The 15,496-nt window shown below is 40.6% G+C and overlaps 1 protein-coding gene across 2 annotated transcripts; it reads right to left on the bottom strand.

Annotated features, from left to right (window-relative positions):
- Window positions 1-2,834: 2,834 nt before the first annotated feature.
- Window positions 2,835-15,248, bottom strand: acox2 (acyl-CoA oxidase 2, branched chain). 2 transcript variants are annotated; one of them, NM_001015986.2, is made up of 14 exons: window positions 14,987-15,159; window positions 12,616-12,778; window positions 11,089-11,240; window positions 10,299-10,406; window positions 8,476-8,595; window positions 7,982-8,097; window positions 7,314-7,486; window positions 6,907-7,069; window positions 6,473-6,663; window positions 5,997-6,158; window positions 4,509-4,614; window positions 4,157-4,374; window positions 3,886-4,018; window positions 2,887-3,295 (listed from the first exon to the last, which is right to left on the bottom strand). In NM_001015986.2, the coding sequence occupies exons 1-14, from the start codon at window positions 15,129-15,131 to the stop codon at window positions 3,233-3,235; spliced, it is 2,013 nt and encodes a 670-aa protein (NP_001015986.1). In that variant the 5' UTR covers window positions 15,132-15,159; the 3' UTR covers window positions 2,887-3,232. The 2 variants fall into 2 exon arrangements, with proteins under 2 accessions (XP_017948522.1, NP_001015986.1); XM_018093033.2 differs by lacking the exon at window positions 10,299-10,406 and having other exon boundaries at window positions 2,835-3,295; window positions 14,987-15,248.
- Window positions 15,249-15,496: the final 248 nt, after the last annotated feature.

Below are 15,496 nucleotides of genomic sequence, written 5' to 3'. Positions count from 1 at the left end.
AGCCAGGGCCAGGCTGGGCATCTGTGTGTTTTTTAGGTTCTTTGAAGACTGGAACATTATTCAGTTCTCAAGAAGAATTTGTTGGGTGTCAGACTGAATCCACTGACTGTCTCTTTCATGTAAATAATGTGCTGGGGGCCTGCCAGCTCAGGTCTCGCTAAACTATTTCCATTTCACATGTTATTTTGAACGTTGATATCTATTCCCTGCCAGCAGGATATTCCTTTTAAACAGATTCAGTGGCAGAACTGAGGGCTCACTTTCCTCTGTAGCTTCGAATAGTCGCGTGCAACTCTGCCACTAAATGCTTTCTTATCTGCGCCCTGCATTGGCGCCCAATCCGCTGCTCTTCCCAAATGCAGTTTCTCGCCATCTCATTATACTCCATTCCACATGGCAGACTTCTCGCCGCAGCTTGAAGGCTCCTACAAAGGACACAATGTTTCCCGTTCGCCCTCTGAATACACAAAGAAAACCTGTAGGACCCTGTGAATGGAATCCCTCTCATTCTATATAACGTTATTCAAGCTTAGGAACTGAATATTATCATAGTGTATTACCATAGTGATCCCCAACCAGTGGCTCAGGGGCAACATGCTGTTCCCCAACCCCTTGGATGTTGCTCTCAGTGCCCCCAAACCAGGTAGTTATTTTTGAATTCCTGACTTGGGGGCAAGTTTTGGTTGAATAAAAACAAGATTTCCTACCAAATAAAGTCCCTGTAAGCTGATAGTGTGCATAGAGGCCCCTAATAGCCAATCACAGCCCTTATTTGGCTCCTCCATAAACTTTTATGGTGCTTGTGTTGCTCCCCAAGTCTTTTTACATTTGACTGTGGCTCACAAGGAAGAAAGGTTGGGGATCCCTGCTCCTTCTAGACTTCTTAAAGATTTGCAGGCAGAGAACCACACAAGGTTTAAATGTATATACAGCAAATGCAGAGTGTGCAGAAAACGTGAACTTGAATAGTAAAGGAACCTTGTATGCTGAAGCTGATGTTTCTATTAAATTAAGAAGGGGGGGCTCTTCTTCAACTTCATGTAAGCTCTTCCATCCAAAGCCCCTTTTAAGCCTTTTGAAGGGTGTAATAACGGAAAAGATACCCAATTGCCGTCCAAATCGCGAGTCTTTTTCGGCGATTTCCGGAAATCGCCCCGCCGCGTCTGCCATCCCGCCGGCGACTTACATGTTCGCCGGTGGGATGGCAGGGGTAGGCAACTCGGGGAGATTAGTCGCCCGCGAACAGGGAGTTTTATCGCGGGCGACTAATCTCCCCCGTGTGCCAGAGCCCTTATATGTATTTACTCACTTACATGTGAGTGCATTGATAGGTCTGTACATAGATAAATGGATGAATGAATGGATAGATAGACAGACAGATAGATATGCGCTCAGAATAAAATGGAAGGGATGAACTTAATGAACTTTTGTCTTTTTTCAACCAAAATCAACTATGTAATGTTATCCAATCTACATCACCTGTAAAATATATATACTGTAAGTTATGACATTTGTTTATGTACCAACTGAGAGAATTAAGTTAAATAGTCTATGATACCAACTTTTCCCATAACACATAAGAAATACTGCATGTTGATCCAGAATATAGAACATGAACAGCAGAACTGGGAAATGGGGGAGGTACCTGAAGTTAGTTCTTGAGCATAACAGACTTATGATCCAATGACTCCATAGCAGTCATTGGAATCTACTTCCGCAGCCATCAATCCATAAACAGCAAACTCATTTATAAAGCTTACAAAGTTTATTTCTCAGGGTGCCACAGCCATGTGACTTGTGCTTTGATAAACTTCAGTCACACTTTACTGCTGCGCTGCAAGTTGGAGTGATATCCCTCCCCCCCTTCCCAGCAGCCGATCAGCAGAACAATGGGAAGGGAGCTGTCACGCACGGTATCCCAAAACCCAGAACAAAAGCCAAGGTCCCTGGTCTGAGCTCACTCTTCTGCCTATAACAGCCACCTTTGGCTTCAGGAGGAGCCCTCCGCTACTCGGGTGCCGCCAGGACTTAATGTGAGAGAACCAGGGCGAATGTTCTGGGCAAGCTAGGGAACCTAAGCGTTACTGCGGAATTAGGAGGAGGAGGCAAAGTCACAATCAAGCGAATGGTCAAAAATTGTACTGACAGCGAGGAGTGAACTACTCCTTTAAGGACCCCTAAGCTGTAATCTTTATTATGGTGATGAGAACATAAAGACGCATGGAGTAGGTACAGTTTGCAATGGTCAGATTGTGGGCTTGCACTAGTGACAATGAATGAAGGGTGGGCAGAGATCTGACACTAACCATTAGCCCCCAGACTTCAATACTAAGACTGAAAGAAAGAAAAACTAGGGGCTGCTCTTCCAACCATGAAGATTTTTTCTCAAATAGTCCATGAATGAAAAAGACTAAATACAACTCAGTTTCAGCACTTAGCATAGAGGGAAAGCATCTCAGATTTTTAAATACCATTACTTTCACTTTCCATTCAGCACTTCCTTGATGTCACCTACATGGCAAATACACAAGATTTTGGGGTTAGAAAAAAACTGCCTTAATAACGGTGTCAACAAAATGGCGCCTGCCTGCTTGCTGTGATTGTGAATTCCAAGACTGAAGGAGACAAAATTTAAATAATTTATAAAGTGTATGTTAAGTTCATTTTGCTCAGAAAAGTATCAGAAAAGGAAACTATCAGAAAAGGATTTGTAATTATTTTCTAAGGTGACAGGTCCCCTTTAAGAACAGGAGTAGGAGAAGAAATGTGTCACTATATTAAGAGCAGAAGGGGTCAGTTACTAAGACCTGGGGAAAAGAACAGATACAACAGAAGCCAATGAAAACAGCAGATTTATTGACATTTTATATAACTGCAGCCGTTTTGTTTTTTTTTTACAATCATTCTATAACCATAAAAATTTAAAAAATAAAAAACATTATTCTTGTAAAATCACATAACAAAGGCTGAAGTGGGATGGATGCTGAGGGCTGTATTTCCTTGCCAGAGCCCATTGGGATCTACCACCTCCAATGTTTTCTATGCATTTTGTGGCCAGGCATCTAACCCAGCTAGGCTATTATACCTGAGCAGTGTAAGTGCAAATAAAAGATGCAGGATAAGGCTTATTATTATTATTACTATTAGCTGTTTGACATCATAATTATGGCAACACTCCCGGGGCCCAGTGCTTTAAATGTTAGGCAATAAGAACAGCAGGGCGAGGTTCTCTTTATAGTTTTGATATATTACTTTGTAAATGTGGTTTCAGGTAATTCTCAAAGACAGCATTCACCTGGAAACAAATGATATATTGTAAGATCTTCGTTCTTCTTATAAAATTTGGCATAAATGTATCTATCATGTTCCATCATGGTATGTGCGTAATAAGTTTGAATAAACAAACGTAATGACACTCAGGGGTGAACACAGTCACACAGACCTGTCTCCCTGTGGCTCATACTCCCCTTCTCAGTGCCAGGACTTTGGCACCCAAAGCAAACCATGTAATTTGCTCCACCGTGTGTCAATTATATGATGTTGATTAATTAGCTTGTTTATAAATTAGACCTAGATCAACTCGTTTGGATCTCATGTATGGCCACCTTTAATCCTTTTCCACATCCCCAATTGCCAGTCTCCTGTCAACTGGCTTCAATCTCTTCCTCTTACTCCTCTATTGAGTTGCTAATCACCATTTCCCCATCTAAATATGCCCATCTTTCACATCTGGATTCAATCAAAGGAAAGCAAATTCTAATTTTTGTTCTTAAAGAAAGAAATTATTAAGATTATTTAGGAAATTACTGTATTTATCCAGAGGCCCATAAGTTGCCCGGCCCTGCTTAAGAGCACCAAAAGAGGATAAGGAATATCCAGACATACCTTCTTATTATCTGGGTTTTTCTGAGCGCACTCAAGGAGATTGTAATACACGTTCCCATCATAACTGCCAAGAGCTGACAGAAGCTGCTGATCCGCATAATCGAAAGCATCAACCAGCAAAACAGCATCTCTCCTAGAAAACAGCACTAGATATTTTACAGCAGTGCGGAACAATAAGCCCCAAAACAAGTGCTGGTATATATTATCACTCTAAACATTTCAGCAGCACTGCCTAATTCAGCCAACCATTTGCCTGCCCTAAGCTACCCACCGTATAAGTGACAGGAGGCCCAGGTATGCCTCAGTGAGCATCTCCAGCTGCTTGCCAGACAGATGCCCATCCTGGAGGAAATCACCAGAGTTGGTGAATATTCCATGTAGTGCATGAAGGTCACAGAGGCTCTTTAGTACTTTCTGGATTTCAGGAAAACTTGATAAGGAGTCCAATACATCAGCAAACAGCTTCACAATAATGTAATGCGTATGAGCCTGTAGAAAAAAAAAAGTGTAAAACATTTGTAAACGTCCTGTTGCATATGTATTCTTGGTACACTGGGAACCAGACATCAGTGCCCAACCTCACTCATGCATCTGTAGATGGACGGAAGCAGGTGAATGCTTACTATTGAGGCCTTTACAAGCTCCACGGATGTGCTGTTCCAGGCAGCGTATTGTTCCATTCCAGACTGAACCAGGTTGCGCATCTTAAAGGCAGCAGAATCAATGAGCCTGAAACACAATGTGTACATAGAGTAGCCAACCCTCTCTTTGTGACGCAAACATTCTAGTCAATTTGAGTAAGTGCACGTAAGTAACGTACATGTACAGGATCTCTTATCCAGAATGCTTGGAACCCAGGATTTTCTGGACAGGGGATCTTTCTGTAATTTTGATTACCATACCTAATGTCTGCTAAAATCATCTGAATATAAATTAATCCAGTAGGATTGTTTTGCCACCAATCTGGATTCATGCAGTTTATTTGGGATTGAGTACAAGGTATTGTTTTATAATTACAGGAAATCAGTTTAAAAAATTAGAATTGCGGGAACTAAAGGGATACGTCACCTATCCCTAAAACACCAACTTGAACCTCCGCAAAATGGCATCCCCTCAAAAAATGAGAGCAAGCTCCGTCCAAAAATATTTACAAATAACAACAGACAAACCAACTAACAAAACAAACACTACCAAAACAGAAACGCAATGAAAATGTCTTATATCTTATATATGTTTTATATATTTTGACTGTACTTTATACTGTCTCCCTTTTATTTTCCACCCCCCCTCCTTTTTTTTTTTTTTTTTTTTTTTTCTTTCTCTTCCTACAAAACTCAATAAAAATCATAAGTTACAAAAAAAAAAAAAAAAAAATTAGAATTGCTAACTTAAAACACACTCTGTGGGAGATGGTCTTCCTCTAATTCGGAGCTTTCTGCAAAAGAGATCCCATACCTTAAAACATGAATGTTTACCGGCCCAACTTGCCTAACTCTCAACCAAAGACATAGGTCACGGGATAAATATCTCTAGCTTTTCAGCCATTAAACTGGATATTCACAAGGTTCATACAATTTTCAGTAGGTGAATGCTGCATGGACTCCCCCCACAAGGTGGCTGTAGTCTGTCTGCCTTGTCAGAAGGAGACTGGATTCGGGTAGAATGCCCTCTTTGTGGGTATTAAGCGGGGACCCGACTTGATACAGGACTCTATTTTTTGGTTCATCTGGTGGTAGGTTGAAAATTTCATCTGCCAACGTGCTATGTCAGTCAGGGAAACAGTGGCTTAAAGATATAAAGGTTAAAATGCTGGTGTGTGCATGGTACTCAAAATGATTAAATAATAGGCCACTCCCATGCCTTCAGTAGCTTTTACAGTGACCTTCTTATTTTTTATTATGGTAAATGGATTTTCTAATAAGCTGAGGGCATTGCTGGTGGTTTTATAAGATTTCAACATTGAAGGCAAACAACCCCCATTAAAGGGTGGGTGGGTTTTGGAAAGACATCAGTCATAAGATATTTAACTCAGAATTCCAACACCCAATATTCTTTGCTGGTTAGAAATGCTTTTTTTTGTTAGATAAGGGAAACAAATTCACTATACAGACCTGTAGGCCCTGTGCTGATAGGCCTTTATATACACATCAGGATTTAGGAAATGTGTGTGGCTTGAAGCTTGGCACGCTCCTGAGATCGGAGAAGACAGATAAGCCACACTGTGAGGAAGGGACTGGCCAGACCTGGCTGCAGCATAACATTTGATCAAAAACCTACAAGTGAATTATACATTAAGAGACAAACATTTATGGAACACATACAAAGCAAGACTGAGCAAGCCACTGAAAATAAATTAAAATATTAAATGTTTTCTCTTTATTATAAAATATCTTGAGTGCCAATAGCCCAGCTATGCTAGGCTTTAAAGCACTTCTTCTGAACTTGGGTACAGCTTCTACTACTCTGCTTTACCTTTGGGAATGGCATTACATTTCGCTGCCATTGATTCCCAGAAACCTACCTCTCCATTGCTACCCCTCCTTTTTCCCCATTACATTCAGCTGTATGTTCTTAGTATGGTACATACCTTGCAGCCTGAAGATGCAGAACAGTATTTTCTCCCTCGTAGGTACAGGACGCAGTCACCTTAGTGTAGAGGGAGGGAAGGCCACTAAATAGGGAGTAGCCATGACCCCCACAAGCCTTTCTGCACACTTCGATTCCATTAGAGCATATCTCTGTGGCATATGCTTTAATTCCTGAAACCAGTGCATGGAGCTACAAAACAGGATGCCAGATATTTACATGAAGTGATATTTAATATGGGAAAGGGGACAGAAGGGGAAATTATTATCTGTGGAGCACAAAGGTGTGTACTTATTAGTGGCTGACAAGACAAAGGACAAATTGGTAGAATTTTGGCACATCTTTCTTATGAATAAATATGCCCATGTAAGGCCCACACAGAACAAATAATTTATATTATTAGGTTACCATGTGAAATCCAGCGCAATGCATTACCTCAGGAAGGGAGTCAAAATTCCCAGCTTGAATTGCTCCGTACACCTCATCGTATACTTTGTTGACATGACAGGTGGTAAAATGAATGGCGTAGCAAGTTGCTAGAAGGGGAAGCAGCTTCTGTTGCTGGGTTTGGTACTCAAGTATTTTTGGCTCCCTATCCCTGCAGAAATAGTAAAGGCATATTGGCACCCCACATTGAATGAACCTTTCCTTCTCCTTTATGGCTATTGCAAGATTATGCTAAATAAAAGCAAACTTGTTTTCCCTTTGGCAAAAATGCTTTGAATAGGGAGAGCTCAGTGCAGCTCACTCTTCAGCACACCTGTGGGCTACCACAATCTCCGTTGCACAAACAATGGTGCCTGCTGCCTGCCAGCCTTTATAAAGTTAGCCGAGGTCCTTACCCAGGCTTCAGCTCTGACTGCCGGCGAACTGCAGAGTATCTTATGGAAATGGTACAGGCTTTCATCAGTGCCTCCAGCACCTCAGCACGTAACATCGACACCCTCACAGCGACCATGGTGAAATAATTAATCTTATCAGAGCCTCGTTTCACATACGTTCCATCAGGCAGAACCTGCCATTGGATCAATCACATTTCAGAATTTAAATATCAGCATCAATTTAATCAAACAGAGCAGATATATTAATAGGTAGGTGCAATCAGAATTCCCAAATTCCCAGAATCTCTGAATCAGTTGAATGGGACATCTGCTAAACAGACTTTTTCATATTGTTAATTAATATATATGTATGTATGGTTATTATTATTATTTTTACTAAACAAGGCAAAATCTGAAATTAAAAGTAGTCACATGCTACTTCTTGTTTGTACGAGTACAATCAATACAGATCAGCAGTCCACTTAGAAGCCCTTTGTATAACGAGCTGCTGCTAAACTAAATACCTAACAGGCTGCAGCTGGGGAAGCAGAGGGGTTAGTATATACCATAGGCAATTACAAGCATGTTTTTCCCACAATGCACCATTTTCTTCCCTACCATTCTACTGGGTCAGCTGGCAGTTTGCAAATACTGTGTTGTCAAATGATATTTTATGTATCTCTCAGTACCTCAGAGTATCTGCTCAGCATGTTCTCCTTTGGAACACAGATATTCCTCATCATGAGAAAGCCATTATCTATTTGTTCAAAACACATTTTTGGCCCAATGTCCCCAACTGTTATTCCTGAAAAAAGATGCAGAAAGAAAGAAAAATCAAATTATATTAACACAATTAATGAATCTGGAACAATTCAATCTTGTCTTTTCATTGGGTCACAATATTATGAGAAACACTGTAACAGAGATGAGGGCTTGGGTTGCTCTCTATAACACTTCAGGGTTCAGCGAGTGATACCCCCAATTCCAGCATCATTAGAGGCCACAAGAAACTTTTTTAGGGAGGAAAGTGCGTGTCATGAGAACTGGGTATCCCAAAATAAACCACGGGATATGCTAAATAAAGTGCCTGATGCTCTTTAGTCAGTTTCTCTTCCCAGTCCGACGCTGCAGAATTTCTGTTTTAAGCCTTATAACAACAAACACGTCGGACTGAAACCATTACCTGGCATCGGTGAATGATCCTTCAGACTTCGGACCTGTACTATAAAGGGGTGCATCCCATAATTCTTCTCTTTGATGATCAAATGGGCCAGAACCACGGCATGTGTGCAAGTCTTGCCCACTGCAAATAAGACATAGGACAGTTTTTTTTCAGCCACAACCATGGGAAAACGTGTTTGTTCAAAACACATCAGTTAATAGAGCTCCTCCAGCAGAATCCAGCAGTTGGCATGATGGTAGAGATCAGAATAACACTTAATAGTAAAAATCCAAGTCCGGCTTGGGACTCCTCCAGTTACATTGAGTATGAGAGACAATAGCTTATCTGAAAACAATTAGATGGTGTAGCGCTGGCTCCTTCTGAAAGCTCAGACTTAGGCACTATGCACTGAGATGGCACCTACACACCATTATTTCAACTAAAAAAATACATTTGTTGGTTTAAGAATAAAATTTTAAATGGTAGAGTCAATTATTTGCTCTATATTATCTATATATATATATATTATTTGTTATATAGTATAAAGAAAAATACCATAAAAATCATGACAGAATCCCTTTAACACAAAAATTGAGACAGCCGTGGTAATTTGCCAGTGTACCTATGCATAGACTGGGAGTGAAGTTTTATCTGATTGTCAACATCTCAGGATGAACTGAATGGGACAGATTAGAGATAACAAATGTACCCTGTATTTTGCACTTTGCTCCTTATCCCTTTGTTTTGTAAAGTTTGTTTAACCCGTACTAGCAGTAACCTACAAATGCCATGTAAAGTGGACTAGCCACTAGGGAAGAAGGATCATATTAGTCATTTGGATAAAGCTGGCTATACACTATACTATCTGCTGGTTTGGAAAGATATCTGGCTGATTTATGGCCAGCTATAGGTTTGGAAGCCCATTTGGGAGGCTGTATAGGTGGGCTGTGTTCCTCCATAGGCGTATGTACCCATGGGCATTTTTGCTTGTGTTTTTAAGAGCAGTAGATTCCCATGCATTCCACAGAAATGCAAGGCTTAGGCTGCCCTGTGGTTCTGTGTCTATGGATCCACATACATCCATGCTGAACACATAAAAAATGCATTCTACATTGCAGTACAGTACAGACTGTGATGGATTACCACTTTCAAAATGTTCAGTTGATTCTCACGTGCAACAGCCGCTTGTTGGTACTGTTTTGCCTGCCTGAATTGGGTGTATAATGTAGCTACACTCCAATACTGCTTTGCTTGGAAAATATAAAACCTGAGCCTTTATAGCTACATCCACATTGTACTGTTGTCTGCTATGTTGGGAAATCTCTTTGCAGATTCAGAACATAATGTACTGCATTCCATTTTCTAGATGCCACTTCTGGCTCACATTAAGCTATTATCGTAGCCATGCAGTTATAGTTCCAAGAGTATCTAGGAGAGCACATGTTTTCCCCAAAATTTCATCTTAACAGACCTTCGAGGGCTTACATCTAGGAGAGCAGAGAGTCATTCAGCATTGTCTTTTACTTATACAGCTCCAGCAAGTAACACAGCACTTTACATTACTTTACAACAAACTGGGGGCCAATGTCTCTGCAAATCTCACCCTAATTGGCCTTCCAGCTAGAGCTCTGGGCCCCACTGTAAGTCCAGTTTAATAGTATGGGACCATCTGAGCTCTGTAAGTTGCAGAAAGGGACAGTTGTGGTACATTCCCAACAAAATTTATTTGTAAGAAGGACATTCAATACTGTAATGAGCAACTGAAAAAACAGAGAAGCAAGTATTGTTTCTTTTTATATTGCAAAGCCACCAGGTATGTGAATTTATGAGTGCGCTCAACTTACAGTCTCCAGGCCACCATTTTGTGGCTGATATTTGGGGTGTGTTGATGATGAATTCCTGGGTAGAAATGTCAAAAGTTGCTGTAGTTTCCAGTCCCCGTAGATATGTTCCTGCAAAGCATCAAAATTGTAATACATAAGTACATATATATATAATATCTTATATTACACACAGACACACATATTATATTCACAAACACAAAATCATAAACACAAGCTTGTGAATTATTTTTAGGGAAAAATAACAAGAAAATCAACAGTGCTGGGGTTTTTATGTGATTTCCATGGAGCAGTATCCGACTGTTAAAGTCTCTGCAATTCTGGTTCTGATTCAGTAAGCACTGAAACAGATGGCAGCTGATTAACATTGAAATGTTCAATTAATGTATATTGTAAATTTGCTTAGAATTCATTTTGTTTGTGCAAAATAAAAATCTTTTTTGGGTGATGTTGACCTTTAATCTGTGTTTAATCTGTCCAGCTCCTAGGGGAAAGTAGTGAATATTATTAGTGACCATAAATGGTCATGTTGCTATGAGACAAGGGGTAGGTTTTTAATTTACACTAGGCCTGGACTGGTGGGGGCCTGTTTGGGCCTCCATGTACTTCAAATTCCAGGGCCTATTTTGAATCCCAGTCTGGCCCTGATTAACAGCATCTGTGCCAGTTGCAGGTAAGCATTGGGGACAATCACTATCTACTCTAGTTTGTACTGTCTTTCACTTCAGCCTAATGTGTGAGCATATCAAAGGCATCTCCTTACCCATTTAAGATTCATGGCCAGAAAACTTACCATGTCCAAGTTCGGTTTGCGCATATGTTCCCAATATATTGCAATTATTTGCTAGAGGAATCCATTTGGCAACCTGTTCATCTGTCCCCAGTGCCAAAATAGATTTTATGAAGACGCCGTGGATGTTCAGGGCAAGTTCTCCTCCCATGGCCCTGCACTCAGATAGACACGGAAGAAAGAAAATGGTAATTTTCATATCGCATACATAAATGACTGTTGCTTAAAAATACTATCTGTTAATCTGGACACATAGGTTAACCCATTATATTAAGCATGACTGACCCGACAGAACTAAACACAGCCACCTACACAGTGACAACTGCAATGCCTAGCAATAGTATCCTTGCTTGTATTGACCTAAACCCGACTCAACACCATTCCAATGTCACTATATTAAACACTGTTTTGTATTGTATTGTTTTGTGATGTTATAAAACCAATAAAAATTTACCTTTAAAAAAAAAATACTATCTGTTCATTTTGCCCTGAGAGACCATCTAATGTTTCTGTTTCTCCCATGGCAAATAAATGTATAGAAATCAACTGAATAAAAAACATTATTTGCAGTGTACTATTTAATACTGCCCCTTAACTATATTACCCTATAGCAGTGCCCTGCAGCTAGTCAGGTACACACAGAGAATGTTGGTATTGTGCAGGCAGTGGGAAGGTAAATGCAGATGTGGGTAGGAGTGCAGATTGTGGCATTAAGTCCAGTATAACATTTTGTACTACTTTTTACAAAACAGATTATTTGTCTCCTTTCCTACAAGCTCTACCTGTATGATATCACTTTCTGATGTTTTCTAATGATACCACTTCCTTAGATGGGCAGTGGGTTACTTGTGTATAAAGCTGGTGAGAGTCGGGTTGAGCGGTGGATGTAATAAGCTGTGGGGTCCACACGATCAGGCAGATGCTGGTCTCTAATCTACAGCAACCCAGGCCAAACCTGGCTCAATAGCTATACTTAGACTAAAGAGGAGAGACAGGGAACAGGTTGGTGGTCATGGGAAGAGACACAGAAGCCCTAACAGTAATCAGTATAAGATTAATCATGGCTTAGTTGCAATTTTTAATAGCTGAAATAATTAATCTGGGTGTGTTACCAGCTGTATTACAGATACAATTAGATTTTAAACTCACATTTTGTCAGTTAATTTCATTAAAAGGGGATAACCACACCTTTAATATCTTATCCTAAGAAGCTTCATTATAGCTTATATAGCTTCTCACCTTATAATGCCTCCAAGGGGCAGTTAGGCAAGACATTATTTAATCCTTTACATATTATAATCACACAGACACTCAATATAAAGTATCTACAAGTATCTCAGATCTAAGGCTGTATTTCCACAGGGTGCAAGTATATCCCTGTTACTGCATAAATGGGGCATGATTTGGCCACCGATACACAGCAGATTCTTTGTGAATCTGGTGGAAGACATGTCTGGCATTATGGAGCTCCAATGGGAAGGGGGGACATGTGACATATAATATGAGTCTTTCTAAACCTAAGTAAATTACCTGTAAATAACTTCACCTTCTGGTCCATCTTCCCTCCAACCCAGTTCCTTAATTTTCTGCTTCAGATGAAAACTATTGCGTATGGCCCCTTCGTATCGCTCCTGGCGCGTTTTAAAATAGTGATTTTCTTTGCTGAAAACTGGATCTTTGAGGATGGTGCTAACTTAAAAGAAAAAAATGAAAAAAAGCCACCAACTTACAATATTATATCATTGAGACAAACTCCCTATGTACTGAAGCCTGCAACAATCAAATATAATTAAGTGCAGATTTATAAACAATTCCTATTAAGGGACCTATTTCATTTGGAATATTTGTGCAGTTTTAAAAAAACAAACCATGTTCTGGAAAAGGGGTAACATTAAATTAACATTGAGACAGAAAAATTCTGAGACAATTTTCGGTTGGTCATTATTTTTTGTTTTTGTATTTTTTTAAATGAATTCGCTTTTTGTTCAGCAGCTCTCCAGTTTGGAATTTTTAGAAGCTATCTGGTTGCTAGGGTCCAATTTACCCTAGCAATCAGGTAATGGTTTGAATAAAGGACTGGAAGATACATAAGAGAGGGTACAAAGAGAAAGATAAATAATATAAACCAATAATAACGATAACACTGAGCACAATAGTTTGGTGACCAGTTTCGGACTGGCCCACCAGGATACCAGGAAAATTCCCGGTGGGCCCAGGGGTCAGTGGGGCCTCTTGCTTCCAACTATTTAGCCTATTTCATGGTCATTCCCTATTTCTGTGTGGGAACAAGGAAGCTTGATAGATGGAAGAATACAGTATAGTATGTAGAGAAAAGAGACGAGGATAATAAAGAGGTTGAGGGAGAAGAGGAGGAATTAAAGTTTTGAGAGTGGGCCCATAGTCTAGGGTTTTCTGGGGGGCCCCTGGCATCTCAGTCCGACACTGTTGGTGACCCCCATTAGAAATATGCAGAAAGAAGCAGACGAGGAAGGAAAAAAAATAACTGAGATTGAGATATCCATTGTGCTGCTAAAGGCTGGGATATTTCCATGTGTTTGGGTGGAACACTTGTCTTCATTTTAGCATCCCTTAAATGTGATGATCAGATCAATTCTACAGGAGACCAAAATAGTATTTATAGCTTGGAGGCGCTCACTAATGATAATAACTAGCTCAGAATTTCTGATTGTGAAACTATCTGTGGGTTGGGTCTAACCTCTAGCACCCCCAATGCTGAGAAGCTACCACTCCCAGCACCCCTCAGTATTCTCACTCTGTGATTAGTTTATATTACAAACTCCATTGCACTGGATAACCAGTTACTGGAAACGGATTTAGACAAGGACCCTTTTCTGTGTACTTCAACTTTTCTGTGTACTTCCATACTCTTTCCCTTAAAAAGTCAGCCCAAAATATAATTATTTGCCGAAATATCATTTTTTGGGGGTTGACATGTCCTTTAAATTAGACGTCCCCATACTTTGGAGCCTGCACCCTAAAGCAGCAAATCAGGAGACCCAGTCTGAGGGCCAAGCAAAGTGAAGCTTGAAGTAAATAATTATTATCTAGACTAGATATCCCCAGAGGTTGAGCCTGTCGTAGATTGTCTTGGAACTAAAGCATGGAGACATACTGCAATGTTTTCAAAGGTAATACTTGTGTTACACATAATAAATGTGGAGTAAAGGTGATACATTTATTGTCTAATTAAGATGATAATCACACAAAGCTTTAAAAACATTTCTGTTCCTTTTTCAAGATGATTACAAAGAATTTCAGGCGGCTTCACCCTTTGGTCTCAACAAAGCAAGAATTTTCTCATAGTACATTTACACCTGATGGAAAACATAAGGATATTATAGGTCACCTGTGAGCTGTATAAAACCACTCTAGCCAATGAACCTCAGTGACTTCTAATATCCTTAAAACTCACAGTAGGGGGTACATTATCCCTTATAATACATGAGTGATACTCAGAGTTCCCTGTATAACTCAGCCTGCAGCCTTGTGCCTTTATATGGGCACAGAACCCCTCAGTGACTGCTAATATCCTTATCATTTACAGTAGGGGGTACATTATCCCTTATAATACATGAGTGATACTCAGAGTTCCCTGTATAACTCAGCCTGCAGCCTTGTGCCTTTATATGGGCACAGAACCCCTCAGTGACTGCTAATATCCTTATCATTTACAGTAGGGGGTACATTATCCCTTATAATACATGAGTGATACTCAGAGTTCCCTGTATAACTCAGCCTGCAGCCTTGTGCCTTTATATGGGCACAGAACCCCTCAGTGACTGCTAATATCCTTATCATTTACAGTAGGGGGTACATTATCCCTTATAATACATGAGTGATACTCAGAGTTCCCTGTATAAGCTGCTGCAGAACCTCTTACCCACATATCTCCTCACGCGTGTTTTCTCCACAGAGCCATCCAGCAGGTTAGTGAGGGACTCCACACAGAAGGACGGGGCGGCCCTCTCACTGGCCAGGTCCGGATTCACATCAATATCGGCCGAGCTAGCTCTCCACCAGACCATTGTGTGTGACAGACCAACTCCTCACTGACTGACCCCTGCCCGAAACCTCAGGGCCACAGTCACTGGGGCGGTCAATAGTAACTTGAGGGCGGGGAGTTAGCTAAGACGCTTTCTGATTGGACATAGCGAGTGTGCCTTTCACGTGATTGGCTTCATTGCTGTCACTCAGGGAGCTTCAGTCCAGAACCCTTTCAGGACTTTGAGCTGAGGGCAGGGAGGAGGGAGCTTGGTGCTGATTGGGTACTAATAGGGGCGCCACAGCTGTGTTCCCTTAATGTAAGCGCCGGTACACAATGCTTAGGCTGAGCGCACGGAACCAAAATATGACTGAGCGGCAGAGCGGACAGGTCAAATAAGTTTATCTG

This window comes from Xenopus tropicalis, chromosome 4, assembly GCF_000004195.4.
Source record: "Xenopus tropicalis strain Nigerian chromosome 4, UCB_Xtro_10.0, whole genome shotgun sequence".
NCBI lineage: Eukaryota > Metazoa > Chordata > Amphibia > Anura > Pipidae > Xenopus > Xenopus tropicalis.
This window is presented reverse-complemented; position numbering and strand designations above follow the sequence as displayed.